The sequence below is a fragment of the Embiotoca jacksoni genome, unplaced genomic scaffold (genome assembly GCF_022577435.1).
Source record: "Embiotoca jacksoni isolate LCO1_2020_lvr unplaced genomic scaffold, fEmbJac1.0.p SCAF_22, whole genome shotgun sequence".
NCBI lineage: Eukaryota > Metazoa > Chordata > Actinopteri > Embiotocidae > Embiotoca > Embiotoca jacksoni.
In genome coordinates, this window is record NW_027185363.1 from 9522109 (window position 1) to 9549264 (window position 27156).

Consider the following 27156-nt stretch of genomic DNA (forward strand, 5'->3'; position numbering starts at 1 on the left):
ACAAGCACTCCATCAAAAGAACAAGTGAGGCAGGCATTCAATGCAAAAGTAGATTGCTTCTGGGGAGGCTCTTTAGAGTTTGGTTGATAAAAATAAATAAAAAAAACTCATTCCAAAATGTAATATCTATCATTGAGCTTGAAAATAAAAGATATTAGGGAACACTATTAAAGTTATGAGTCACTTTCACATATTTTCTTTCAGCAGTGAAGATAGAATCTGTGTTTTTGAATAACTGACTGATGAATTTCAGGAGGATTTTCATTTTGGAATGAAGCTTCTTTAAATCCCCAGTCACACGGGCAGAATATACTTTTTTTTCTTTTCTTGTTGTTATGGAAGAAGCACTGATAGGATCTGTACTCTTTCCCAGCTACGGCCTGATTAAAATCCACACAATATAAGAACCGAGCACACACACGTTCCTCAGATTACCTGTAAAAACGAGTCCATGACAGCGAGAGGAGGCTGCTGCCATGTTCATGTCACTTCACAGTTATTGTGATTGTGAGTTTCCCACTTGTAAATTGGGTTCGCGTCGGCATCCAAGTCGTAACTTTCACCAGGGAAAGCTCTGAATACTTTATTACGCAGTATTTTAATCCTCACACCCACTCTGTGAGCTTACTGTCTTCATGGTATGAATGCCCGTGTCTTCTCTACCATCCATCATAAGTTAATTTCTCAAGGGCAGTGGCTGAGAGAAAGCAGCGCAAAATATACTTAAACTTTATGTCGTTAAATGGACGAGCGTGAGGCTGCTGTTTATGTACCTGGGGTCTGGTAGTTGAGTCTTCTCATCTCCACGGGGTCGGAGGAGTTGGCCAGCAGGGAGTCTTTCACCCCGCCTGAGTGCTCGTCTTTGGGTAAGGGTGACGCCCGCTTCCTGAGGTGGCAGAAACGTACAGTAAGGCATTGACCGCATCTCGCTTAGAGCACCTACATGCTTCGAACTTAGACATCAATTCCTCAAGCTAACTGAAAGTAGAAATTACAGGATGATTTAAAAAAACAAAACAAAAAATAAACCAATGATTTCTTTATAGGGTTCGAAAAAAAAAAAAAAAAACTGAAGGAAATGCACAGACTTCCGACTGTTGCACACTTGATGAGGTTAATGGCATAGTTAATGGTTCTCAAAACTAGTTCTGAGGACCAGCAATACACGAGACGGTACGTACCGGGGCATTACCCCCATTAGTTTGAAAAACTGGAGTTTAATGTCTTTGAAGAAACACCATAATTTTCCTGGAGTGGCCTAGGTTGGGTTTGTTTGCTGCTGGATAGGTGACAGCTGCTGTGTGGGAATGTGTACATGAACATGTGTTTGTGTGCAGCAAAGATTTAAATGTGTGTTTTCGCTGCTCTCTCTCTGTGTGTGTGTGTGTGTGTGTGTGTGTGTGTGTGTGTGTGTGTGTGTGTGTGTGTGTGTGTGTGTGTGCTAACAACACATTGTGTTTACTGGCTTTCCAGATTGAGAGGAAAACAAGCGGATGCTGTAATTAGCTCATCAGCTGGGTGGCACAACACTGGGTAATTAGACCAGTTCTGCAGCACCTGTGCTGCCAGGCCAGGCCTAGCCGAGTCTAGCATAGCACAGGACGGAGCGGCACGGCTCGGACTGGCTCAGCTCAGTCGACCGTTGATTCGTCCATCAGGCGGGGAGAGGAAAAGAAAGCGCAGCCTGCCTGTATTCAGACAGCCAGCATCTGTTGACGCACAAACAGGCACACAGATGTACGCTTTCCAATGTCTCTCACTTTTACAACTACAACTACAACCACACACACACACACACACACACACACACACACTCTGCTCAGATACAGCTGCAGACTCACAAGCCTTCTGACAGCAAATGGAAATGGGCGGAAGGAAGCATCAGGGCGCCCTGTGGAAATTTCACATCTCATTGCACTCCATTTGCAAGTGGCGAGCGTGGGTTTTGGGAAGGAAAAGGCCCTTCTGTTGAAGACCAGCGTGGTGAGAATACACAAAACGCAGCCTTAACCCGGTTTGTCTCAGCCGCTGGGGCCCCGGGCCTCGCCGCCACCTGTTATCTTACGCTGCAGGGACTTAAGCTAATGCTAGCTGCATGACGGCCAATCTATGACAAGCATCTCTTCCTCTCCAGCCGAGAGCTGAGCCAGACCGTATCCGGTTTTCCCAGAGATCACTGCTGGGGGTTGGGTCGTCCTGAGGGAGGGAGGCGGGCGGGTGGTTCGGCATCTGTGATCTGTTCTCGGCACACCTCATCTATTCCTCTGACCCAATCAGATGCCAATCTACATGACACTTCAGTGCTGGCCTAAAATAAACATGGCAGCGATTTCTATGGGGCTATTCATCTCAGGCTCAAAGTGAGGGTTAAGACGTGTGAGAATGTACACTCAGTGTTTGAGTGTGAGAGTGTGTGTGCAGTACAGGGTGTGCTTAATGAGGGTAGAACAGGGTCCTTTGTTGAGACTCCTGCCACGAGGAAGCAGGGAAAGAAGAAGAAGAAAAAAAAAAAAGGCTAAAAGTGGAGGAATGAGTCTCGGTGGAAAATGTCAGCTTAAAGGATGGGGGCATTTCTTTTTTCAGCAGTCTCTCTGTCTGGAATTTACTTCACAATGGCCCATTCAGCAGCAGGTGATGCCTTGGCATATTCAGATAGGGGCCAATCTTGAAGGGGGTGCGCTGACACCAGCTGGATAATGAAACACAGCACGGAGACAAACCATGGCGGACAGGACGATCTGAGGAGGAACACTGGCACGAGATGTGGAACATGCACTGGTGAATGGACGTGACCCGGGAGTTCCTTTGACCTCAGTGTTTAAGGGCTGCAGAGTCTGCTGCTTCTCATGTCTTCAGAGTTTTGTAAAACTGACCAAATAAGACACGGCACTTTAAAGATGTTTAATCCTATTTGAGTCGACATTTTCTGTCTGTGTAATGCCAATTGCAGCTGAGAGACAGCTAACTCTGCAACCCTAAAGAGTTGATGACTACCACCACTTTCACATCACAAATGAAGAGGACTTGGGTAGTGGGAGATGAAGTCGTGATCAATGTAACAGTGACAGTACCCACCTCTCCTGTTTGCTGCATTCACATGGGGCAAAAAAGAAGGAGGAGGGAGGGAGGTTAATGTGTTTTGGTTTTTTTTACTCAAATTTTCTGTATTTCCAGAAAGCCAAAGATTTAAGCCAAATGTTGAAAGCGCAGGATAAAAAAAAGTTATCTTAAGAATCACTGGAGAGTTTTGAGAATAACTTGGTCATTGTTCGCGGCTGGTGTTGGTCTTGGCGACTCTGCAGGTAGCAATAACAACCTCAGCCAATGGTACGATTATTCCTTTGCACATTTACTGCCAGTACGCAGTGAAAAGGGCACGCAGCCACCTCCCCACAGTCCCTCTTGTCAATCCTTGTCTACACGGAGAAAGGGCTTCCAGACAGACGAGGTGCAACTCTGCAGTGAGCCGTCTTGAGGCCTATTATTAACCAGTCAACTTCCTGAGTCTGCTAGAGATGGCAGACACACAGCAGCCCGCAAGGCTGTGGATGGCAGGTTGGAGAACAGGTATGATGAGTAATGGAGAAGTTGTAACGAGCCATCGGGAAAACATAGGAGGTGGGACTTTATCATGAGGAAGTCAAGTGAGGTAAATAATGCCTCGTAGGTAATCGATTCCTTCTCAAAATGGTGTCTTTATAATGTCCAAACCGCTTTACTGTTATAATTACTTTCCACTCTGCTAACATACAAATTATAGTGTCATACTAACGAGTTTAAATAAAGGCTGCTTTTATCTACTAATAATTGCTTTATAGAGCTGAAACAATTAGTAGATGAATCAATTAGTAAGTTAATCAAGAGGGAAAAAAAATGCAACTGTTTTTAAATTAATTGAAAAAAACAAATCCTCATTATTTTGTTACTTATTAATGCCATTTCTTTTTTTTTTCTTTCTTTCTTTCTTTCTTTCTTTCTAATGTTTGTATGATTGATTAATTCATCATTTTGTACATAAAATAAAGAGAAACACGCACCACCCAAGGACCAGAGGTGACATAAATTTACATTTGACCTATAGCCCACCTTAAAGGTCCTCAATTAACAGAGATACAAAAACAAAACTGCCTCTTCCTACATGTTACAAATATTTTTTTTAAATGAATCACAGAAAATTATGCCATCAAATTAATTGTTCATCAGTTAATGGTTTTAGCATGAGTTGTATCATCCCCGTTCAGCTGTTCCTCCCGGGCATCTTTTCGGTCTGTGTGTAATCACGGTGTGCTGCACAGGGACAGCTGAAGTGCTTTAAGGAGATATTGACTGAGCTTTTAGTTAAGCCCTTTGCTGCAGCCTTCTGTTTCTTATTTGAAATGACCAGTGGAGTTGGCCAAAACCCATTTCTCACTCCTAACTAAGAGCTTTTGACAGCCAAGCTGTGCTTTTTATTGGGCAGGCAATGTCAGCTGCCATTTCAACTGACACTTTTGACACTCAGTATTGTTGAAAACGGCCAACTGGGCCAAAATCTTTTGTGTGAAACACAAATCAAACTGCCTTCGGTTCCTCTCCCATTACACTGTAGATCAGGGTAAGGAAATGGGATGTTATAGTTTGGTGTGTGAGCAGCCTGGTGCAAGTGGCAGAAGGGAGCATGTCTCATTACCATTCCTGATGCAACCAAAAGAAACCTACAAACACGAGTGTCACTGCAGTTCAACCTCAAACAAACAGCAATGAACGACTGATAAACCGAAGCACAGCCTCTTACTTCTTAAAGAGGAGGATGGCGATGACAATGATTATGATGAGGACCACAGCCAGCACTGGGCCCATGACCCACAACATTTCGGGCTGCTCCATCCCGTGAGCCATTCTTGCTTTGACCTGGATCGGGTCGGAGTAGGGACTCGCTGAAAATGTCATCTGCAAGGAAAAAAAAAAAGAAAAGAGAAAGTGCATGAGAGCCAAGCAACTTCATACTTATAATATCTTTGCAAGGGCTGCCCTTCTCATCTCAAAAAGTGCTGAAATGGGAGAGAACAAGCATGCGAGCCTGTTGCTAACAGGAATTTACAAATCTACACAGATTCTCAGTCAAGATCAGAGTCTTACATACTCAAATCAAGAGCAAAAATAAAGGACATGGTCAAAAAAAAGAAAATCACCAACATTCATTGTGCATTACTTTCTGTGGTCAAAGTAGCAATGTTGGAAACAATGAAACACTGAAAATAAAGTGTTAGCTAAGTCTACTTTGATCCTCGTAAGATATCAAAATAATGACTGCAGATTTTTTGTTCTGCACCCCGACAATCAAGTTATGTCATGCTCGTAAAAGGCCACAGTTCAAGGATGCATCAGGACAAGCCTTAAAGCTATTGACCGAACTCAATTGACACTTTTTCAACAACAATAAACATCTAGCGTAATGAAGTTCTTATTTTTCCATCAAATCACTGCTTTCAGTTTCTGTCTCAAAAAACTGAGACAGCTGATGACAGAGCGAGTTTGAGACAAGAGTGAGGAGAGGTAGGGATAAGTGTGCATGTCCCTCAGTCGCTGAGATAAATGGGGGCACAGGAGAGGACTCATCTCTTCTTCATTAGTGTTCACACCGTGACGGAAGAGGAGGAGGAGGAGGAGGAGGAGGTGACGGTGTGTTTCCACCTCGGTTGTAAATGAGACATTTTTCCACTCCACGACTCCAAATGACAAAGGGGAGAGAGGAATGTAGGTGTAGGTGTCTGTGTGTGTGTGTGTGTGTGTGTGTGTGTGTGTGTGTGTGTGTGTGTGTGTGTGTGTGTATATCTGAGGAGTGGGTGCACGAAGCTTTGCAGTATCGTGCTTAAAAAAGTGTCTTAAGACGAGGGAGTCCAACTGCGGCAGAGCAAGCTGACAGATGAAAAAGAGAAAGAGGGAGGTGCGAGGCATCTGTCATTAGAGCGCAGCATGCCTCCTATTGAATGAGGATAGGAGATGCAGGTCGGGGAAGGGAGCGGGTGTGCGGAATTGTGCGGGCATGGGTGACAGATCGCAGACCTCGAAGGGAATTGGGCTCCCAGCATGCAGCGGGAGTGGCGGGGCAGCAGGCAGCAGTAATCCGGATCATTAGCCACACAGCAGCCTGCTCTTCGGCGCACAGGCAGATATTAATTGGAAAGATAAGCTGAGATGAGCTCAAAGAGTCCCGCGCTCTGTCATATAGTTCTGTTATCGCTCACACTCATGGGCAACTGCCGGAAAAATTTACACTATGGGTGTGTGCGCTACAGCATGTCTCAATCGTGTACATGCGAACCTCTGATATTAGGCACAGACAGGAGATAACTCAAGCAGGAAAGTGAAAGATTCACATTTTCATAGAACAGCGGTAGTTTACAGCAGCAATGTTTTCCATTTGTCTTTGTCATGCACACACGCAGATGCACACCACAGGGACATGCAACCAGTTCTCTCCCACTCTGTGTGCCTTTGGGAGGAACCTATTATCCGAGAAGAGAAAGAGAAAACGACACAGCGATGGGACGCCTCCAATGTGACGACACCACAAGGCTTCCTGTTCTTTGGGGAGGGCCCCCCAAACAAACAAAAAAAAGGCTGTAGGATATAGCCCTGCAGGGAATCCTGGGAAAAACTTTTTTTTTTTCTTACTGGTGTAACAAATGACTGCAGCTGTGCTTTCAGAGAAGGATAAGGGAGGAAGAGCAAGAGCAGAGGAGAAGGCTGAACAAAAAGAGAAGGCTTTTTGTCTGTTGGTCACGGCGAAGTAGTGGGATCATCCATTTGAACGGGCCTAATATCTGATAAAAGCTCAGTCACGCAGCTCCTAATGCTTCTGCCGTCGCAGAGCTGTATCACAATGGAGCGATGGTGCAACGAAGGAACGTGTTGAGTAGTGAGTCAGAGACAGCGAGAGACATAAGTGCATCTCTTACAGCTCTGGATCAGTGGTTTTTTTTTCTGTGTACAGTATGGACATATGTGAGTTTGGGTATGTTAAAAGGTACAAAATCGTTTACTTATAATCTTTACTCATTAGCATCATGTCATTTAAAATGTCTTAACTTTGGCTAATTAAAATTGAGGGATAAGATATTTGTACGAAGACCAAAGGGGAGATTAGATGGAAAAAACAAACAGTAAAGGCTAACACAAGTCAAGGGCCCGGAGTGGACTGTGTGTCACTGCACTTCAGAAACCCCCCTCCTCCTGTTAACTTTACATACAGTACCTCCAGCATCAGATACAGTACCAGATCATATCATTATCATAATTTTATCATCTCATCATAAGCATTTGGAGCTTGTGTGCCAAAGTGGAAGTAGTTAAGTTTTCTTTTCTGTGATAGATATTACATTACTTTTTTATATTGTATGCTACTCATATAAACTCCATCAACAAAAAGTCACATAGAAATATATATATATATATATATATATATATATATCATAAGGCCATCAAATTCAGAAAGTGAGTTTGTGAGTGAGTTTTCTGTTGTCACTAATAAAGCCAATGTTCTTGCACTACTACTATTATCAATTATATCAATTTAAATCTACCCATTTTTCACAACAATGTAGTTATTGCTTGTTTAATTTTTTAGCTACTCCTGCCTGGTCGTGTTTGTCTGTTTACTTATTTGTACTGTACTTTCTCGTTGCATTACCCATGTCACGTCAAGTCCTGTCTCACGTGCTTCACTAAAAAAAATAATAAAAAAAAAAATAGATAAAAAAAAACCGTGATATTAGATTCACATTGGATAAAATTCCACCGAGCCCCATTCCGACTGAGAAGAAAAGAGGTAGTAAGTACACGATGATGTATGTTTGCACCCAATACAGATGTTGGCTGTGGACACTGTGCATACATCTGCCAGCCTTATGAGTGGATGAATGTAAAAAGTATTTGGCTGTGTCTAAAAGCGTGTGTAACTGTCAGTAAGAGAAAGTGTGTGACTGTGTGTACGTATGTAACAGTTACAAATGTGTGTAAGTGTGTGTGTGTGTGTGTGTGTGTGTGTGTGTGTGTGTGTGTGTGTGTGTGTGTGTGTGTGTGTGTGTGAGCATCCGTGAGGCATCAGTTTTTCTGAGCCTTTTGTGAAACTCCTCTGAGCTTCCACAAGTGAATGTGTTTGTCTAGGTCGCAGCCGCTGAGAAAGTGTGTGTGTGTGTGTGTGTGTGTGTGTGTGTGTGTGTGTGTGTGTGTGTGTGTGTGTGTGTGTGTGTGTGTGTGCGCGATTGTCAGTGTTTGTCTGAGACGGAGTAAAGTGAACAAGAGAGGGAGTGGGTGATGAGAGATGGCAGAGAGCGCAGAGACAGAGAGAGAAAGAGAGAGAGATAGAGGGAGAGACTGAGGCAGAGGTGTTATGGTAGTAGCAGTATATCGAGTCTGCTATCTGGCCCGTGGGCTACACTGCTTCCCCAGTCAACCGCTGCTCTGCCATCCCCCGAGCACAGAATCTGCTACGTGCAGCACAGGCACATTTGTTTCAACTCGCCATTGACTCCGCGAGCTCCCCGGCTCTCCAAAAGTGGCTTAAATAAGCCGCGGGGTGTGCCAGACAAACAAACAAACATGCAAAGACGCATATTATGTATCTGCCGCTCTCTCTGCGTCCCCAGGGAGGCTGAGGAGCCCACACGCTCCTCATCGCTGCATGACACACGGAAAGACAGAGAGAGGGAGTGGGAAGAGCTATAGAGACAAAAAAAAAATAATAAATAAATAAATGAAGGTACAAAAAGTGAGAAAGAAAGATGAGAGTACGTGTGAGCATGCCTTTATCTATGAGGAACAGAAATGTGGCTGCAGGGTGTAGTCCACCCTGCACGATGACCCCCTCTCTCTTTCGTCCTGTATTTCTCCCCTCATACTTTCTTTTCTTGCTCACATGCCTCCTTCCCCATTCAGCACTAGAAACTGCACTTATTCCTCCTCTCTAGCCGTCTGAATACCAAGCATCCAGATATCTGGAGGCATCGCTAGAGGGAAACGCCTCCAGGAGCGGAGGTGACAGTGCACAGTTGAGCAGAGAGCCCCATCGATGTTGCCCAGATTCCTACAAATCCATGGGTGAAAAATTGGACTTGAATATGGTTATGTTCTCGACTAAGAAAGGGAGAAAACATTTTGTTTTTATAATTCTCTCTTGATATTGTCTGTCAAAACCTTTTAAATTTTGAAAGCAATCACTCTTCCATGTTAAAGGTGATTTGAGCCCAGAGCATCAACAGAATTAGTGCTACAAAGCCAATTCTTTCTGAGAGTGAGTGGAATATAAAATGCCTGGACAGCTTTGGAAATGGCAAGCTGAGGTAAACACATTTGAGCACTCTGTGTTTTGGTTTCTGTCTGTGCCAGGAGCTCACCGTTCGCTAAAGAAAAGCACACATTAAAACTATCTCCTCCCATCCGCCACCACGGTTCACTTTCTGTCATCCGAGCTTCACAGGCTGGACAGGACACAAGACAAACATTTTTTTTTAGCCCCCCCCCCCCCCCCCCCCCCCCCGCCCCCCGCCTCACATCACACAATATTTCATGCTACCTCCCTCATTCGCTCTCTTCTCGCATTAAATGATACTGTTTATACACACCCAGCATCTATCATCCCATTTCACACTTCCCCAGGCTTGTTTATCTGCCTTTGGGTGCTGGGGAGACATGAAGGCACACGCTCTCCTTCTCTCTCCCTCTCATCCCCCCTTCGCCTTCCTTCCCTCCCTTCCTTCCCTCCAACCACTGCTGGCTGCTTGTGGCCATTGATATACGAGGGCTTATTAAACCCTGGCGGTCTTGTTTGATCTGCGCTGGGGGATTTTGGGTGGTGGCGAGGAAGTGTAGTAAAGACACAAGTCATTTATTCCAGTACTTGTTGTCTCATTCTCCTGGGTCTGCTGAAGATCCTGCTTGAGGCAGCTTCTGCCAACTGCTCGATCTCGCAGCCCGCTTTACCTTCTGCACCCGTGTGTTTGGTAATAAATGTTTGCAAGTGCCGCGTCGGGGGTGACAAAAACAAACACTGCTATGGTATCTGAGTTTCCCAAAGAGTGCGGTTTGGGGATTTGAGAGGCAATCAATGACAGCCTACCCTTTAACAGCTACATCATAATTGAGTGTGTTTAAAATGCACATAAGAAGCCAGTGATAATTGTGTTACTGTAAATATTTTGTGTATTATATACAGCAGGTCATCTACTGGATTTTGTTTTTAATCCCATATTGTATTTTTTAACCAAGCGAAGAACTATTTGAAGTGAATTTGTGAGACAGCATGATGCTGCAGCATCATGAAGAGTTTTTTTTTTCCTTTTTGTCAGAACAGTTTGACAGTTCAGTGAGAGGACACACGACGGTAAAAAAAAAAAAAAAAAAAAAAAAAACCTGTCAGCTTTTCCTCTGTGTGCACACCACTCAGATTTAAAAAAATAAATAAAATAAAAGCTTTAATATTCAGCAGCGGTTGTCAACTTATTTAGATTTAGTTTCTCAGTTTCAGTTTTAGCCACACTGGGATACTCATTCTGCATACAAGAATGCACTACAACTAACTCACTTTCCTTTCATCCTCATCACAGCAACACTGTGTCTAAAATCCACTGTCCCCTTAATAACCAACTCTTTTGACAATTCATGAAATGAGGCATCTCGTTTGAATGAAGTTTCAGAAACTAGGTTACTGCAGGAACTAGTCAATAACCATGTTACTGAAGTGACTGTAAACACCCCACCTGACTCACCCTGTGACGTGAAGTCTGATTAATCCAAGTGATTAAGTTTAAACGTAGGTGGGTGCTACACAGTTTAAGGAGGGAGAGTAGACAGAAACAGACAAATCTTGAGCGCCACTGATCCAACGTGGTGTGTCACGCGAGTGTTGTGCAGCGACGGGATTTAAGCATTTCCTTTGAAGCAAAGTATATCATGGCTGGCCGCTATACTCTCCTTTGCATGTCCCTCCCCTTCTCTGAGTGAAGGAGTGGGGGATTACTGGAGGAGGGAGGGCTTCAGGGACATGTAAAGCAGCATTTCAAGGGAATCAGGCCTGCTTTACAGACTCCCTAGGCCCTGTGACCGGGCCCTCGTCTCCCGCTTAACTCCGGCCGCACTAATCAATCTCCTGTGCTGTCTTCACGGTGGAGAAAGATGTGGAGAGCCAGAGAGTCGAAGAGAAGCAGAGCGAGTGAGCGAAAGAAAATAAGAGCTGAGGGGAGAGAAGTGAAGAGAAAGAAATAGGTGAAAAGTCTAGGATTTGGTTTCGGACATGAGGCACTCGCTCTCTCCCTCTCTGCAGTCGCCCAGGGCCCAGCTACTGAATATGCATGTCCCGGGTAGTTGAGAAGCCCAGAGCAATCGCAGACTCTTATTCTTCTTGCAGTGAAGTTTACTCCAGACCATCCCGTGGAGAGCTGGGCCTCTGTGTTAGTGCTGTTTGACGAGTGCACGGGGCCTCCACTTAAAAAGCCAAGAGCCTCATATTAGCACTGTAAAGAGATGCGCGCGGGCGGGGCCCTGCTGGCTGACAAAATGGCAAAGCTGGATCTCTGATGTCATTGTCAGCTGATAAGGGAGTTATCAGGACAAGCTGCAATGACTTTTAGAGGCGGCCGTGTTAAAGGGTAAGTAGCAGTAAAAACAACAATTTGGCCTGCCGCTGCCATTTTAGGAAACGCTCGGGGTTCAGGCTAGTTAGAGCTTCAGGATGGGCGATAAACTTAAACAGTCTGTTCCGAAAAAGAAAAGGTGTACAAATATACACAACAGGCATAGATAAATTCAGCTTTAACATAAAAAAAAAAAAAAAAAAAAAAAAAATCCACGCAGCTCCTAATGCTTCTGCCGTCGCAGAGCTGTATCACAATGGAGCGATGGTGCAACGAAGGAACGTGTTGAGTAGTGAGTCAGAGACAGCGAGAGACATAAGTGCATCTCTTACAGCTCTGGATCAGTGGTTTTTTTTCTGTGTACAGTATGGACATATGTGAGTTTGGGTATGTTAAAAGGTACAAAATCGTTTACTTATAATCTTTACTCATTAGCATCATGTCATTTAAAATGTCTTAACTTTGGCTAATTAAAATTGAGGGATAAGATATTTGTACGAAGACCAAAGGGGAGATTAGATGGAAAAAACAAACAGTAAAGGCTAACACAAGTCAAGGGCCCGGAGCGGACTGTGTGTCACTGCACTTCAGAAACCCCCCTCCTCCTGTTAACTTTACATACAGTACCTCCAGCATCAGATACAGTACCAGATCATATCATTATCATAATTTTATCATCTCATCATAAGCATTTGGAGCTTGTGTGCCAAAGTGGAAGTAGTGAAGTTTTCTTTTCTGTGATAGATATTACATTACTTTTTTATATTGTATGCTACTCATATAAACTCCATCAGCAAAAAGTCATATAGAAATATACATATATATATGTATATATATCTCATAAGGCCATCAAATTCAGAAAGTGAGTTTGTGAGTGAGTTTTCTCTGTTATCACTCATAAAGCCAATGTTCTTGCACTACTACTATTATCAATTATATAAATTTAAATCTTTACTATGAAATTAAAAAAAGAAAATATGTGTCTTACGTAATTAGCAGTGGTGTCTGTCCCATCGTATCGCAGTACGGCCAGCACGAAGCAGAGATACTCCTGCGGACTGGTCAGGGGCTTGTTGTAGAAGCCGTTGTACATCTTCTCATCGCCCACTGTGAAGGTGGTTGGCAGTGACGCCAACTTGGCAGTAATATAAGACTTGGAAGAATCCAGGTGACGTCGGCGCCTCAGGACAGGACCTTCACTTGACTTGAGCAGCTGGGGGAAAAGGAAGAGTGCAAAGGTTACGGCCAAAATTAGCTTATTATTAGCTTGTATTAATAGTCAAAGTGACCTCTGACATCTAATCAGAGAAGGAGTGAGGAAGAAGAATTTTCCTTAATGATGAAGAGAAAAACTTTACTGCATCGTATTGTAAAATGGAGGTCAAAGAAGGCTTTACAAAAAATATTTTTGAGCGGTTTGAGTGAAAAAAAAAAAATTCATATGCAAAAAAAAAACCAACCTCAATTCCCAGAATTAAAATCTCAAAAAGGAAAACCATTTCCATGGACACTAAACTGCACATCTAGGTCTGGTCTCTAGCATGCATCCAAATAAGAGATAATGATTCCACACAGCTAAAATGCCCTTTGCACACTGATATCACTGCAAACAATGCAGCCAAGCTACGAAGTGAGCAATTACTGCTTCCTCCAGCAGACATTCTCAGCATGACTGCCAGCCTGGTTAATAAATGAGCAGGAGCACAGAGCACTGCGGCATTGTGTTTTCAGCAGAATTTTGTTTTCTGTCAGTGATGTCTCATGTGCTGCTCCAGATGTAGCTTTATTAAATCATTATGTTGGAGGGAGGAGACAATGGCCTGCTCAGTGTTTAATGACTCAGGGAGTCCCATCTCTCTCCCTCTCAGTCTTCTCTGTTATTACTACAGGGAGATTGAACAATAGCAATTCAAACCAACGAGCCTTGCAGTTTGCTTAAAAATTATGCTATTAATATTTAGGCATGTCATTTAGCTTAAATTCCCACATGGACAAGGAGGACCTTTACTCACTAGAATAATAAAGCAGTCATAAATCTTTATTGTCATTTGAATACCTCTTATAAAACTTTGTCTGGAGTTGCCACACAATAACCGGAAAGACTTAAAAAAAAAAAAATGGAGGTAATGCAATAAATTATCACAATTGTTTTGAAAAGTTGAATTCCTTAACATTTACAGTAACAGTTAAGATTATTCTTTGTGGATGCAAACTGTTAGATTCAACAGATGGGCCCTGTCTGCAGAGCTGGCACCCAATCAGGACACTCCCCACCTACCCGAGTGAGTCATTGTTTAAAATCTCTCTGCCCCGCCACCTCTTCTTTCCTAAGCCCAGGAGGGTAGAGCTAATTAGCTACAACCAGCCGCTTCCTACCCAGTTGGAGCGGAAGATGCTATTTGTGACCCCTGACCCGGTGCATTAGCCAATCAGCCACCGGCTGGCGCTCACCTCATCCAGGTCCATCTCGTCTGGATTCTTCCACCGCCGTGTGGACTGGGACACGGGCACCACCACGATGTAGTACCACCTGCCAAGAAAAATGCAGCCTGTGTTAAAGACAGACTGACTGAAGCAGCAGAACACGCTGCGATCAAAGTGGGCCAAGCGCATTAATAACAGTCAAAACATTTAGAAAGACATACTTTCACTGTGAGGCCTGTTGGGCTGAATTCAAAATTTTTGTACTACACATGCGGGTCCGACGAAGGTCGAACACCAGCAGATTGGCACTGCATTCACCAATTAATGGCTAATCACTAAGAACATCTGCCATGTAGACTGGAACAAACACTATCCCGGTGAGGGGAGCCTTCAGCTAATAGAGATCCCCAAAGGATTCCTTAGGTTAATAGGACCAGCTATGTGACCACTCGCCTGTGTGTTCTTTTCCTACTATCATTATAAAGACTAAAATAGAAGGAAAAGAAAGACTTTAGAAAGACATTTAAGAGTTAAGGGTCAAACTAAGACACGTGGTTATGAATGATGGAGCCTGCTTGTGAGTACACAATGTACAAACATGTGTGTGTGTGTTTATTTATGTGTTGGCTCTCCCTTGCTGTCTGTCTCGTGCGCTCCCCCACTCAGTTTTCTCACAGGCTTCTCTCAAGTTCGCTCCCCCCCCATTCAGCTGCTTGTAAAATCAGCTGCTGCTGACAGTGAAAGCAGCTGCCTCTCTCCACACCTCGACTGTGATTCAACAGCCACTCAGGTCTGGGATTGGAGGAAGACATGTATAACGAGACCTGCGCGTACACACATCTCAGCTCTCCCCATCCTCAATCACCTGCATTCTTTACCTGTCAATCTGTGCCGGGACCTCGGTCAGCCCTGACAGCCCTGTAATATTTTTTTACCAATCAACCTTGTGCACTCTCCCCAACACAGATGTGTGTCCGTCCGAAGGAAACGCTTAACACGCGAGGGTCAGGCTCAGTCCTGCTCCCCACCAAGTTAACAGATAACACAGCTCGGCCTGATGTTGAGTCTCAGTTATCATCAGCTGCTGTGTCATAAAGATGGCTGAGAGTAAACGTTGCATTTTCAAGTTTCAGAATTAGTATTGATCAGTTACAACTGTGCCATATGCACTGCTGTTCCTGTCTTGTCCTGTCTGAGAAGGCGGTTCAGTTTTGCTCATCAAACCTACTGGTTCCCAGCAATCATCAGCTAGTGCTGGACTTAGGTGGAGCAAACATTACATTTCATTTAGCTGACGCTTTTATCCAAAGCGACTTACAATAAGTGCATTTCAACCATGAGGGTACAAAACCCAGAACAACAGGAATCAAGAAAATACCATTTCTTCAAGAAAGCCAAACTACAAAGTGCTATCAGTAAGTGCCGTTTCAAACCTGTCGGATCAGTCCCATTTGACTCAGCACTGACCTGACACGCGTGGTGGTCTGGACCTTGGGCAGGTTGATAGTCATCTTGCCACCTTGAGCCTGATGTGTGCTGGGCTTGGTCTTGATCAGGTCAGGGGCAGTGCGAATGGATACCTGCTGCTGCAGCCCTCCAGCAATGTTGCCCTTGCTTGTCAGTACAAACGAGTAGTCGGTGTCTGGCTGCAGCTGTGTGATCAGCTTTCTCTTCAGGTTTCCCAGCACTTCCACGCTTTGCTGATTATACAAAATCTGCAAGCACGCAAGGGAAAAACTTGGAGTTACGCTTTATGGCAGGATACATATACAGCATGTACTGTATATTGCTCGATACAAATGCACAACTCGCTCTTCCCACTCTCCCAAATGCGCACATAGAAAAGGAAAAAGAGAAATCTGTATGGTCCCAAAGGAGGTTCACATCTTTATCTGACACCTCCTCTCATGTGCTTCACTGTCACCCTTAGTCCATATCCAATAGCTTTATTACACTTCAAATAGTAATTTGCTCCTCTACCACGGGGTGGGAATTGATATATATCCTTTGGACAGATTATTACACCTCATAAATGAGCATGAATCAAGATTTTCATATTTCTTTTGTGCAAATAGGGAAAGCCACTGGATTGCAGCCTGCTGAAAGTGTTACCAGTTAATATTGTTGCACTGCCATACAATTATATTACAAATGTGTGTGCAATACATGTTACAGTACTGGGCTGAAGTAACAATTATAATGGCTTTCCAATGAAAAAAATATAGAAGTAAGCACTATTAAAAACTATTATATCTTATAAAGCTACTGAAATATGATAATTTCATCTTTATCAATGCAATTTGTTTTCATAGTGAAATTCTTTGTATCTGACTTCAGCATTAACTTACCTTAAAAGTTGCTTGGGATTTGTAGTTTGGCGGTAAATCCCAGGTGAGCAGGACAGATGTCTTCATGACTGCTTTGACACCAAAGTTCAGGGTGGGAAAATCTAGGATGGGAAATCCTTTGATTAATATCTTGAGTAAGACATCTTGTACACCACAAAATGTAATCTCTGTGCGTAATTTAATTTCACACTTCTGTTAAAGCCAGTAACCCCCTCAGTAAATAATGTGAACATATTCCACGGTGATACCTTATGACCAAACTTGACAAGCCACGGGGCTGTTCAAAGAACATCAACAATCGCATTCACGCTTGATTACAGATCCCACAAAAATAGCCTTCATCTCCCTAAGCCTGCTCAGTTTATTACACCCCATTTGCAGCGAGACATACGCAACAGGCCGAGAGCTCTGTGACTACCAGGAAATGTATGTGACAGTGGGAGTGGCAACATGTGCCTTAAAAATAGGCATCGCGCACGGTTATAACTAAGGAATCTAACATTTACAAGATTAGAAAAATACACGAGAAGGTACATGCTGGGTACGCTTTAGATTTGTGTGTAATGGGAGGGAGGATGAGGATGCATGGTAATGTGACTGTAGCGTGTAATGAGATTAGTACTCTATAAATCAATAAACACAGTCATGTACGAGACTGAGTGGTAGATGAGAAAGACATGGCGCAGATAAAGTCAGTGAGTTTAAAAAATAACCAAGTGGTATAGAGTTCATGTCGATGCTCATGTATGTTTTGGGCAGCAGTGTGTGTAGACGTACAGAAGCGTCCAACGTGTTTCTGTAATCGCGTATTAAACCCTAATGTCGTATTTGTGTGTAAATGTTAGTCAGGTGCCCTACCACTTATCCTACCATTCGACATGGTCCTGCTCTGGATGCTGGGGCTGAGGGGTCCCCCGCCCTTGCTGGTGAACGCCTGCACGCGGATGTCGTACGTGGTGTCAGGATTAAGGCCCTGGATGGTCATGTGCGTGTCGGCCGTGCGGTTGGTGGTGTTCTGCTGACTGTTGATGTCCCTGTACACCACCACGTAGTGCACAATCTTGCCGTTCCTTTCCGCCAGCAGCGGGGGCTCCCAGGTGAGCTGGGTGCTGGACTGGGTCAGTCCCGTCACCTGGAGGTTGAACGGGAAGCCGGAGGGCACGTCTTCGGTGGTGCTGATCTCCTTCACGTAGGCCTCGCCGATGCCCGCGCGGTTACGGGCGCTGAGGCGGAACACGTAGGTGGCACCTTTGTGCAGACCGGTGACAGTGTAGTGGTCGTCGGTCTTTCTCAGCTCACGGGAGGTGTAGGGTTCCTCGTCTGTACGCTTGTACTGCAGCTGGTAGCCCATGAGCTCGCCCACCATTTCCTTTGGCGGCTGCCACTGGATCAGAGCTGTGTTGCCCATGGTGGTGCTGATCATCATAGTGGGTTTCCCAGGTACTGAAAAAAGATAAAAGTAGAGACAAAAATAAAAACTTTATAAAAAAAATACATATAATATATGTAGACATACAGATAGTTTGCTGTCATATTGTACAGTAAAACAGTCAGATGACATAATTACATATTCACTTCCTTGTGGAACGTGAAGGTTACACGCCTCGATCATACCACTTCAAGTTATGGTGACTAACTGAGATTTTGTTCTTCTTAGTATCAATTTCACTCAACCTTGAGATTTCTACAGACACAGAAAATCAAATCACTCTTGAAAATCACCTGGTAAAACAACCGTTGTCCAACAGACTGCTCAGACTGAAGGTTACACGCCTGGTTCAAAGCATTTTGACAACTCTTGCTTAAAAAAAGGGAATGTTCATTTTGGCTGGAAACTGACATATATGTAGTATCCCACTAATACTACCACGGCAGTCCTCTAATCCTGGTACACCCATGAATGAGGAAGACGGAGGTTATCAGTTTTAAACCTTAAAGATGATAGTATTCACTGTAAATACATATTTTATATCTCAAATGTTCTCTGTTTTACATGAACACCCTGATAAAAACACAGCTCTGACCTGCTCCAGTTGTGGTGATGACTTTGGCTTTGCTTCGAGCTCCATCTCCCTTCGTGGTGTACGCTGCCACAGTGACAGAGTAGGTGGTTTCAGAATGGAGTCCACCAATGATAGCCTCCTGTAAAGCGGGAAAAAAAATCAGAAGGTCAGACGTTAAAAGGAATCAGCGGGTTTGAGCGAAACCTTCTCAGCAGCAGAAAAAAACAAACAAAAAAACGCAAACCCCCCTCACACAAGCCAAACACACAGCACCAAAAGAAACCGTAATAACACGAAACCCCCTTCTCCATCCACGTAGTTCCTCAAACGATTTGCCTATAAACAAAATATTAAAAACCAAAAAAAAAAAAAAAAAAGGCACACAAGCCAAGACTAGAAACTTTTCTTAGTCAAGAAAAACTCCCGCGTCCAACTGTAAGGCACACGCTGAACCCATTAACCAACCAAATGAACCACAACATCACCAGTGTGTCAGTGTTCATGCCTGCTGCATGGATAAGCATGAGATTATACCCAGAGGAGTTTAGGATCATCACTACACTGCAGTCTGTTAAAGCCCACAGAATAGTACACTGTTGACCATGGGACTGTTAGTAAAACTCTTTGAAATAAATCCTTCAGATAAATAAACATCAGACTTGATATTACATGTAGCTTTTTTTTTTTTTTTTTTTTTTTTTCAATAGGGAAATTAAAATTTTGGTATTTATTGTCCTCTGGAGTAGCTGAATGTCCAAACAGTCTGCATCCAAAAACACAGACACACTGAGGTGGTGTACAAATCAGTAACTCAGCAGTCAGGAACAGAACAGACAGAAAAACAACTGAGATAACACACTGTTATTGGTAACCTGCTGCAGTGCTGGCACTCACTTCACCAGACTGCATCAGTCTGAATAAAAAAAAAAAAAACACACCCACACACTGGAATTAAACACTCGGAGCTTGAACAAAGCCCATATGTAAACAGACAGACACACACATAGGTAAATGCACATACTCACCATTGTATATAAATTTATACAGTCAATATAAACATATACACAAGAGTATGCATGCATGTACAGACACACATACGTAAATGTGCACAAACACAATGATACACAGACATGAGCACACACTCGAGAACAAATTAACGCCTGCGGCTCGAGCACACATGCTGGAGTTGTCTGTTTCTGACTGGGGCCACTGAGAGGACGAACACACAGATGCCTACCAGCCTTCCTGTCGGATCTCCTCGCAAACTTCTCAGGCTCTCAGAATATTATATGGCTCTGCCCCTAATGCTGTTTCTCTAACTAATGAAGTTTTAATTTCCCAACCATAGAAGAGCATTTAACAGTCTATATAAGCCAGCTCTGTTTGACAATGCTTTTTACTGCCTCTCTCTTTAAGGGGCATTTGGTGCTCCCATACTAGCATTTAAAGAGAGATTGGGGTGAGGGGGGGCGGGAAGAATGCTAAATTACTGTATTATAAAACCATTTTAACTTTATGGAGGAAGTCTCATTACTTTAATCATACAAAATGGCTTTAACAGTCTCAGCAGTGGCAGCTGCAGAGATCGTTCTTCCCTCTATTCTGGCAAGGTCGATTCAGGTCTAGTAACACTTCTGAAACTCAGCAGAAAATAGAAAAAGCCCGGCTTCAAAGTTTCCTTCGGAGCAAATGCTTAGAGCAGCACCAAAGGGCATTACAGAGATTATCAAGTCGACTAGTTATAGAAATGGATTCTTCTCTACAAGCCTCCCTACGCCACTATCCTCACTAGAGTGGAAAATGCCAATAGAAAAAATGGGCAGCATCGTTAATACAAATATAATTGCTTGAGATAAGTTTTTGTTTGTTTTGTTTGTATTGTGTCTATTGTTTGCTTTAAAAGGGTCATAATCATCTGACAAATTAAAAACGGCTTAAAAATCGTAATCCCCGCGAAAAAGCCAAGGGTCAGTGGGACATGCTAATGTTGTTGCTGATGACATCTGTCTGTGGCCGGTCACACTATATTAGTTACCGACTGCCTAAACATGGCTGCTAAAGAAATAATATAGATGTGCGAACAGATGTCTTCCTCTGACAACGTCTAGCTCTATCTGTCAGGTGTTAATCAACACATTAAGAGCAGAGGGAGAGGAGGCGAGTCTGACTCATGCCATGTGGGTGGAGCTGGAGGAGTCGGTGTGCTGTGCAACCACATTTGTGTTTAGTGCTATCGGATAAATACAGTCTGCACACATCGGGCTGCCTCATTTATGTAAATATAGCGAGAGAGAGAGAAAAAAAAAGTCAAGTGTTGATGCATAAACAGAAAATAAATATGCCTCCCTCAGCCTTTGCGGGTGGTCAATGGATTGATGTAAGAGTTTTCTAAGGTAAATGCCAAAGAAGATGAGCACTGAAAATTGCTATCAATAATTCTTTCATATGGTTTCTTAAGAGCTGTAAAGCCACGTTTAAAAAGAGTCCCTTGTCCTTATTTTAATCCTAAAATCACAACATCTGTTAATCTGGCAGGCTTTTAAAAAAAAAAAAAATCTGACCAGGAACAGTAAGTGGCTCCGTTTTTATGTTCTTACAATATGATGTAATAAGCCATAACAAAGGGCTGCATGACAGGCATGGAGCAGCGAGCTGCCATCCAGGCAAATGAAAAGAACATGAAAGGCTGGTGGCAATCTCGGAGATGTGTGGAGCTGATAAAACACACAGCTCCTCCCCTCAGATAGATATGTCATCTGGAACAGTAGGGGAGACAGCAGGTTCGGCGAGCCTGATTAATGTCAGCATCACCCTGGAATGGTGACACACAGCCTTTGACTGCACAGTACGCTCAATGGGGGGGAAAGCACTCCACGCACACTGTACTAAGTGCCACAGATCACATGCGAGTGCCCAGCTGTTACTATGAGTTTGACTTACGGTAAAATGTTGAGATATTAGACCTGTATGCAATCATCAGTGGAAATAACACTCATACTCTGTGGCTGTAGGAGCTCTGAGGTAAAATCACACACATAAAAACCAGAAATCATTTGAACACACGTTTCTTGCTGCGGTTATGATGGGGTTATGATCTTTCATGAGGATTCACACCGAGTGGATTACAGGCATGGCTTACACAAAAAAAAACATACACACACACACACACACACACACTCATAACTCAGTCCAAACACACACAGCACCCATTAAATTGCAGAGGGGGAAGAGCTTGCCCTGCAAGACACCCCAGCAGCACACATCAGGGTTACTCACATGCTCGGTGGATTCCTCAATATTCCACTGATGGGGAGAGAAGACACAGGACACAGGGCGGGGAGAGAAATGAGTCAGAAACAACACAACAGACGAGGGAAAAAAAGCACTTGTCTTTTTTTCGCAGACAGATGAATGTAGGTGTCAACAGAGTCGTGCGGTAGAAAGAAACTGTGATAAAGTGTGATGGAAGCCATGGAGGAAAAATAAACCACAAAGAAAAGAAAAGAAATTAAGACAAGTTGAGTGGCATTAAACAAATTGTGTAACCGAGCAGAGCAATGGTTGAGAGATTCAATTGTTTGTTTGATACACTGCCTTGTTTTCTCATTTGCCTATGAATCCAATAATAAAAAAAAACTATTTCTTAATCAGAACACCTCTATTCGATGTGATAACTACCTCGCTGTGGACATAAACCATAAACCACGCAGAGTCTGTAGAGCGTTTCCTCTTCCCTTACAGAAATGGAGGGGAGGGCCTTTTATTCATTATATTTCAATATGTTTTCAAAATGTTCTCCTTGCTCGCTATGCTTGGCCAAGTGATTCCTGGGGGGAAGTGAAAGCCCATTTCGTGCCGCAGGGCTCCGTCAGTGCAGAGCATGAAATCCTATTACCAGTACCGCGATGCTAGCCCTGTGACATCAAACCCCATCGATGCAGAACGCAACTGCCGGCGTTTACCAGCAACGCGCGGCATAGCTCAGTTACTGCAGAGGAGTTCACTGATGGGTTGCCTGGCTGACAAGGGCCAGGGGAGACCCTGGTGACACTGATGAGGGACAAAGTGAGAACAGAAAAAGGGGAGGGGTGTGGGCGAAGAGCAGGGAGAACGGGTGGGTGAGGAGGGTGATGGTTGGGGTGCACAACTCTTGCAGCGGCTGCCAGTGGACTGTACCAACTGGGGAGAAGAGATGGAGGGGATTGGCAAGTTATGAGGCTTAAGTCCCAGTGCACCGAAAATATATATTTCCGAGCTTTAACTTTTGTGCTACCTAGTCAATATAGTTGTGTGGTTAATAGTTTAGTTTAAGTAATATATTTCTAACTGCTCAATAGGTATGTTTTCAGGTCGGTTATTAGCTCAGTTACTTCTGCAGCTAAAAAGTTTGAACAGAAGGTGGTCAGTAAAAATACAATTATTTTTGCATCAAATTGCTCAGCCCTAGAGGGAGACAAGCATCTCAAAACTTGAGAAAATATAACCAAATCTATATATTTTCCTCGATACCAACAACCTAAGCAAGAAAATATATCTTTTTTGTAATTTGGGTGAACCTGTCAAGATGTTTACACAGCAAACACATTCCTTTGAGACCAATGGTGGCTGTGGTGCCTGCCTGCCTGCCTGATCACCCGTCTTTCCCTTCTCGCTTCTCTTGGCTTTCACAAACAAAGGGAGGGAGCCTCAAACACTGCTGATTCATTGTGCAGTGGGGAGACAGTGTTCATCATCCACTATTGACTGTTGGCATATGAAAAGACAAAAGACTCAACTTCTCCGCCCTCCTCCGTGTGGATGGTCTTCGTTAATAAGCAGCAAAGTAAAGAATGAGCTAGGGCCTCCGTAAGGTCCCAGTTGTGAGTGGTGGGGACACGTGGCACATCAAAATCTGCTGCCTCATGCTCCCCTGACATGGCGGGGCACTGAAGGGTGGCATTTAAGAACAGCTGCTGCTTTAACTCCATGAATAACAGTTTGCAATGTTCATAATTGCTTAATTTGTTTACCGTCAATTCCACTCAGTATGTCAACAGAGCAGCGAACACATTAAGGTTTGCAAGAGTTCCTATCTCATCTTGGGCTTAATCCCTTTCTATCGCAACTGCCTCTGCTTTCTGCTTAAATCCATGGGAGAATTATAAATTATCCTCCATTTATATTTCGAATGCCGACGCAAGCTGAAAACACATCATTGCTGATAAGCGTCGTTTGTGGAAACGGAGCGGTATAATTTGCAGGCGGGTGAATGCAAATGTGATGACATGGGCTGAGATGTGTGGCTATAAAAATGGGAACGAGGGGGAAACGAGTGATGTGGAAGAGAAGGAGCTGTCATGATTGATGGAGTGAAACGGGCTGAGGTGCTTCTTTTCTCTCTTTTTTTTTTTTTTTTTTTCAATTCCCATTCAACTCCAATCTGAGGCAGTGAAGGCCGCAGACGCAGTGAAGCATCGCCTCGCTCACACAAACTACAAAAACGCATGAGTGGTCAAACAAAATGAACTTGGAAAGTAGTGCTGAATAAAGGCAAACTTGTGCAGGAGGGCAAACTTGTGCAGAAAATGCACAGACGGCGGCTAATGGCTTCAAACTGAAACACACCTTTTTCTGCAAACGTCTATGGATGTGTTTTTGAAAAACATGAGCCTAGAGGTTGCTGCGAGAACACAATGACGGAGCTGCCAACTCAGGTTCAGGCCACTTTTTCAACAGAAGTATGGATGCAAAGGGGTCGATAACATCACACTGCTAACATGGCCTCTGGTTTAAATTTAGCAGGGAAATGAGGGCGCTGTGTGGGCTCCTGCTTGAAAAGAAAAGAGGCGCTTAAACCGCCCACGCACATGCAAGCTCTCCTAGCTCTCCTCCCAGCATTTTCAGCTAACCCTGAGAGAGGGTGAAAAGGAGAGAAGGAGCCGGCAACGCGGAAACAAAGAGAAGGGGAAAGGTGTCAGCGGTTATGACAGGATCTGCAATTCAATCAGTTGGCTTAGAATTGTGATTGAAGGTGAGGCTGTTGTATGTTGTAAGAGCCCTGGAAAATTTCGATTTTGGTTTTCCTCCTGGCGAGCTTACTGTGCATCCAATTCAGGTGAAAGGGTGGCTATGGAACTGATTTCACAATAGATTAGGGAAATTCTTGAGAGAAACACTTCGGGATGTGCCAAGATAGAAGAAAATTGTCCCCCCCCCCCCAAATTTATTCATCATCAATTACAGGTGTGCGTTTGAGGGATTTGCATGACTCTAGGATGAGTCATGAACTCTTCTCGGCCAGCTGGAACGCCTACTAGAAGGTTGATCTGAGCAACCAGCATGTTCGCTCACGTTATCTTGGTTTGTTTTTTTTCCTGCTTGCTGTTGTGGTACATGAATGGAAAAATGTGTGAAAAAGGAGAGGATTGTCTGAAAACCAGTCGGGCGAACCTGGATGAGGGACTGTTGGCGGACTGTGTGGTCTTTAATGACGTCTGGGCAGGTCCTTGCAGGTTGGCTACTCAGCGCCGTCTGATAGAAAACAATCCGTTGAGATGACTCAATCAAGGGTAACCAACTTGCACGCAATCCTCTGGTAATTACTCAACTGGCTTTTTAAAGCCGAGAGAGTGCAAAAGGAGGCCACGGTAGAAAAAAGGGAGGGAACCGAAGGGAGGGAGAGGACGAAAAAAACACAAGGAGAAGAAATCCAGGTGTCTGCCAGGGAGGGGACCGTGTGTTTGAGAGGTGTCCTGGACACAAATTTGGAACATGAGAGCTACCCTGAGCGCCAAATTACGGTGTGTCTTTGTGTTTATTGTGTGAAAATGGCACAAATGAGACATGGCGGGGAGTGTTGTCTGCATAACAATTAGGGGTCATGTTCAGTTCAGTTTTCACAAACGGAAAAAACTAAATCTCGCAGAAAAATGTCGACATCGAAGAAAGCTCTTCCAGGAAGACAAGCAGCCACCGGGTTTTTCTTCTCTTCCAGACCAAACGATCTGCTGTCCTGGCTGTCAACCACTCTACTACACAATCAGATAACAATGAACTGTATGCAGCAGCTGCCAGGAACTCCTGTGGTAAAACAAAGGCTGGACTGTGCTGGGGGAGCTCGCTCTTTGACCAGGCATAGAAACACGGTCAGGTTAAAGTATAACCTGAGCTCTGTGGCCAGAATTAACTTAATGTTAATTTAATGGAAAGAAATTGCTGGACTCCCATGTGAGATGATCCACTTGGCTTGTTTGACAACCACATCAAGATTATTCATTATGTACTTATCACAGAACGCCCTGGTACACACAAGCTTCTACTTATCATCACTTGGGCTATATCACATCGGCTGCATCACATCAAGGTGACTTTACCAGTGCATCCTCTGCTCTAATCATAAGACTTAAGACTGCAGGGTGTTGTGCCGAAGCAAACGAGGGTACAGCAGCGCGCGCTGCCTGGGAACCGAACCAGCAACCTGCTGATCTCCCCGAACGCTGCTGCTGCTACCATTTATCAGCAAACACAGCTCAGAGACACATGGAAGGCCGCTCGGATTGTTTTGCCGGGGCTCTCGTGGCCGGGGAGCACTTACTGGTTCAAATTAGAGGCTTTTGTTGAAGGCCATCGCGGGTGGGAGCGAGCGCGTGTTCGTGCAAATGTTACTCCCGGCAAACAATCACAAGGAGGTTCTTAAGCCGGTCTCTCCTCTCAAACAGAGGGAAAAAGTGAGAGTGGGGTTTTAGGTTTTAAGATATTCATGAATCTCTGAATCCCTCTTAAGGATTACAATCTGTCATCCATCTCTTGGTGTCGCAGAGCTTTGGGCAATTCAGAGCAGCCTGCATTAATGTGTAAAGGGTGGTGTCAGGAAAATACCTCTAATTTATAAACAGGGTAACAAGGCAGTGCATATGTATTACTGCTAAAACCGCAAAGAGAGGTGCATTGATTCCACTAAGCCACATCCTGCTGTAACACATATAAAATATTTAATAGCTATTACTGTAGAATTAAAGTGGATCTTGTAACGACAGCTAATCCAAAGCTGTGGGAGCAGGGTACCAATTTAGAGTCAAATGTCACATGTGGAGAAAGATAAAAAAGGAAGGAGGGAGGAGACTGCAGTCAGACAGATAGAAAATTCCATGTGTGTCACCCGGTACTGGGGAAATGAAGTGTGAACTCAGACGACGGAAGGCAATAGGGGAGCGGTGGAGAATGAAAATAATGGGAAGTGAACATAGAACAGTTATAGACAGTAAAAAAAAAGAGACAGAGAAAAGACTTTACAAGAGTAAGACATCATCCAGTACCTGTGCCTCTGGCAAAGCGACGTCCATGATGTTGGGCTGGCCTCGCGGTTCGCCGTTTTCAAGCCGGGAGAAGATGACTTGGTAGCCTCGGATTTGACCGTGTTGCTTCACCTGCAGAGGTGGTTTCCAGGTGACTCGGATGGCTGTGGAGTTTATGGCCTCTACCTCCAGCTTCCTGGGGGGTGCTCCTGGCACTGGAGGGAAGAATGAAGGAATAAGAAAGAGAGAGGAGGAGACAGCCAGAAAGGAAAGGGAGAGTTAAGAGTCAAAATATGCTGAGCTAGTGATGTTCCACAGCTCGCTGTGTTTTGTGATGAGGAGCCAACAACTATCAAAATAATGACTTCTGAGTTTTTTTTTATAGAGTAGAGTGCTGCGTAGAAGGAAGTGATACTAGAACTGGCCATGAATCAAATCATCTCCACTCAATCGAGACTACTGGATTCCCTAAACACCCTATGCAGGACAGCATGTG

At 44.0% G+C, this 27156-nt stretch overlaps 1 protein-coding gene across 21 annotated transcripts in view; it reads right to left on the reverse strand.

Moving 5' to 3' along the window:
* Positions 1–27156, reverse strand: part of LOC138203162 (receptor-type tyrosine-protein phosphatase F) — a 166540-nt gene that overhangs the window by 25661 nt on the left and 113723 nt on the right. For 7 of the 21 annotated variants that reach the window (XM_069157853.1, XM_069157845.1, XM_069157842.1 and 4 more), the window contains 9 exons: positions 26682–26875; positions 18409–18526; positions 17255–17827; positions 16385–16485; positions 15504–15751; positions 14064–14142; positions 12601–12825; positions 4775–4929; positions 774–886 (listed from right to left, as the gene is read on the reverse strand). In XM_069157853.1, the coding sequence (XP_069013954.1) occupies positions 774–886; positions 4775–4929; positions 12601–12825; positions 14064–14142; positions 15504–15751; positions 16385–16485; positions 17255–17827; positions 18409–18526; positions 26682–26875 (1806 nt within the window). Of the gene's footprint in view, positions 1–773; positions 887–4774; positions 4930–12600; positions 12826–14063; positions 14143–15503; positions 15752–16384; positions 16486–17242; positions 17828–18408; positions 18527–21663; positions 21691–26681; positions 26876–27156 lie in introns of all 21 variants that reach the window. The other 14 variants (XM_069157838.1, XM_069157841.1, XM_069157835.1 and 11 more) reach the window with 3 other exon arrangements.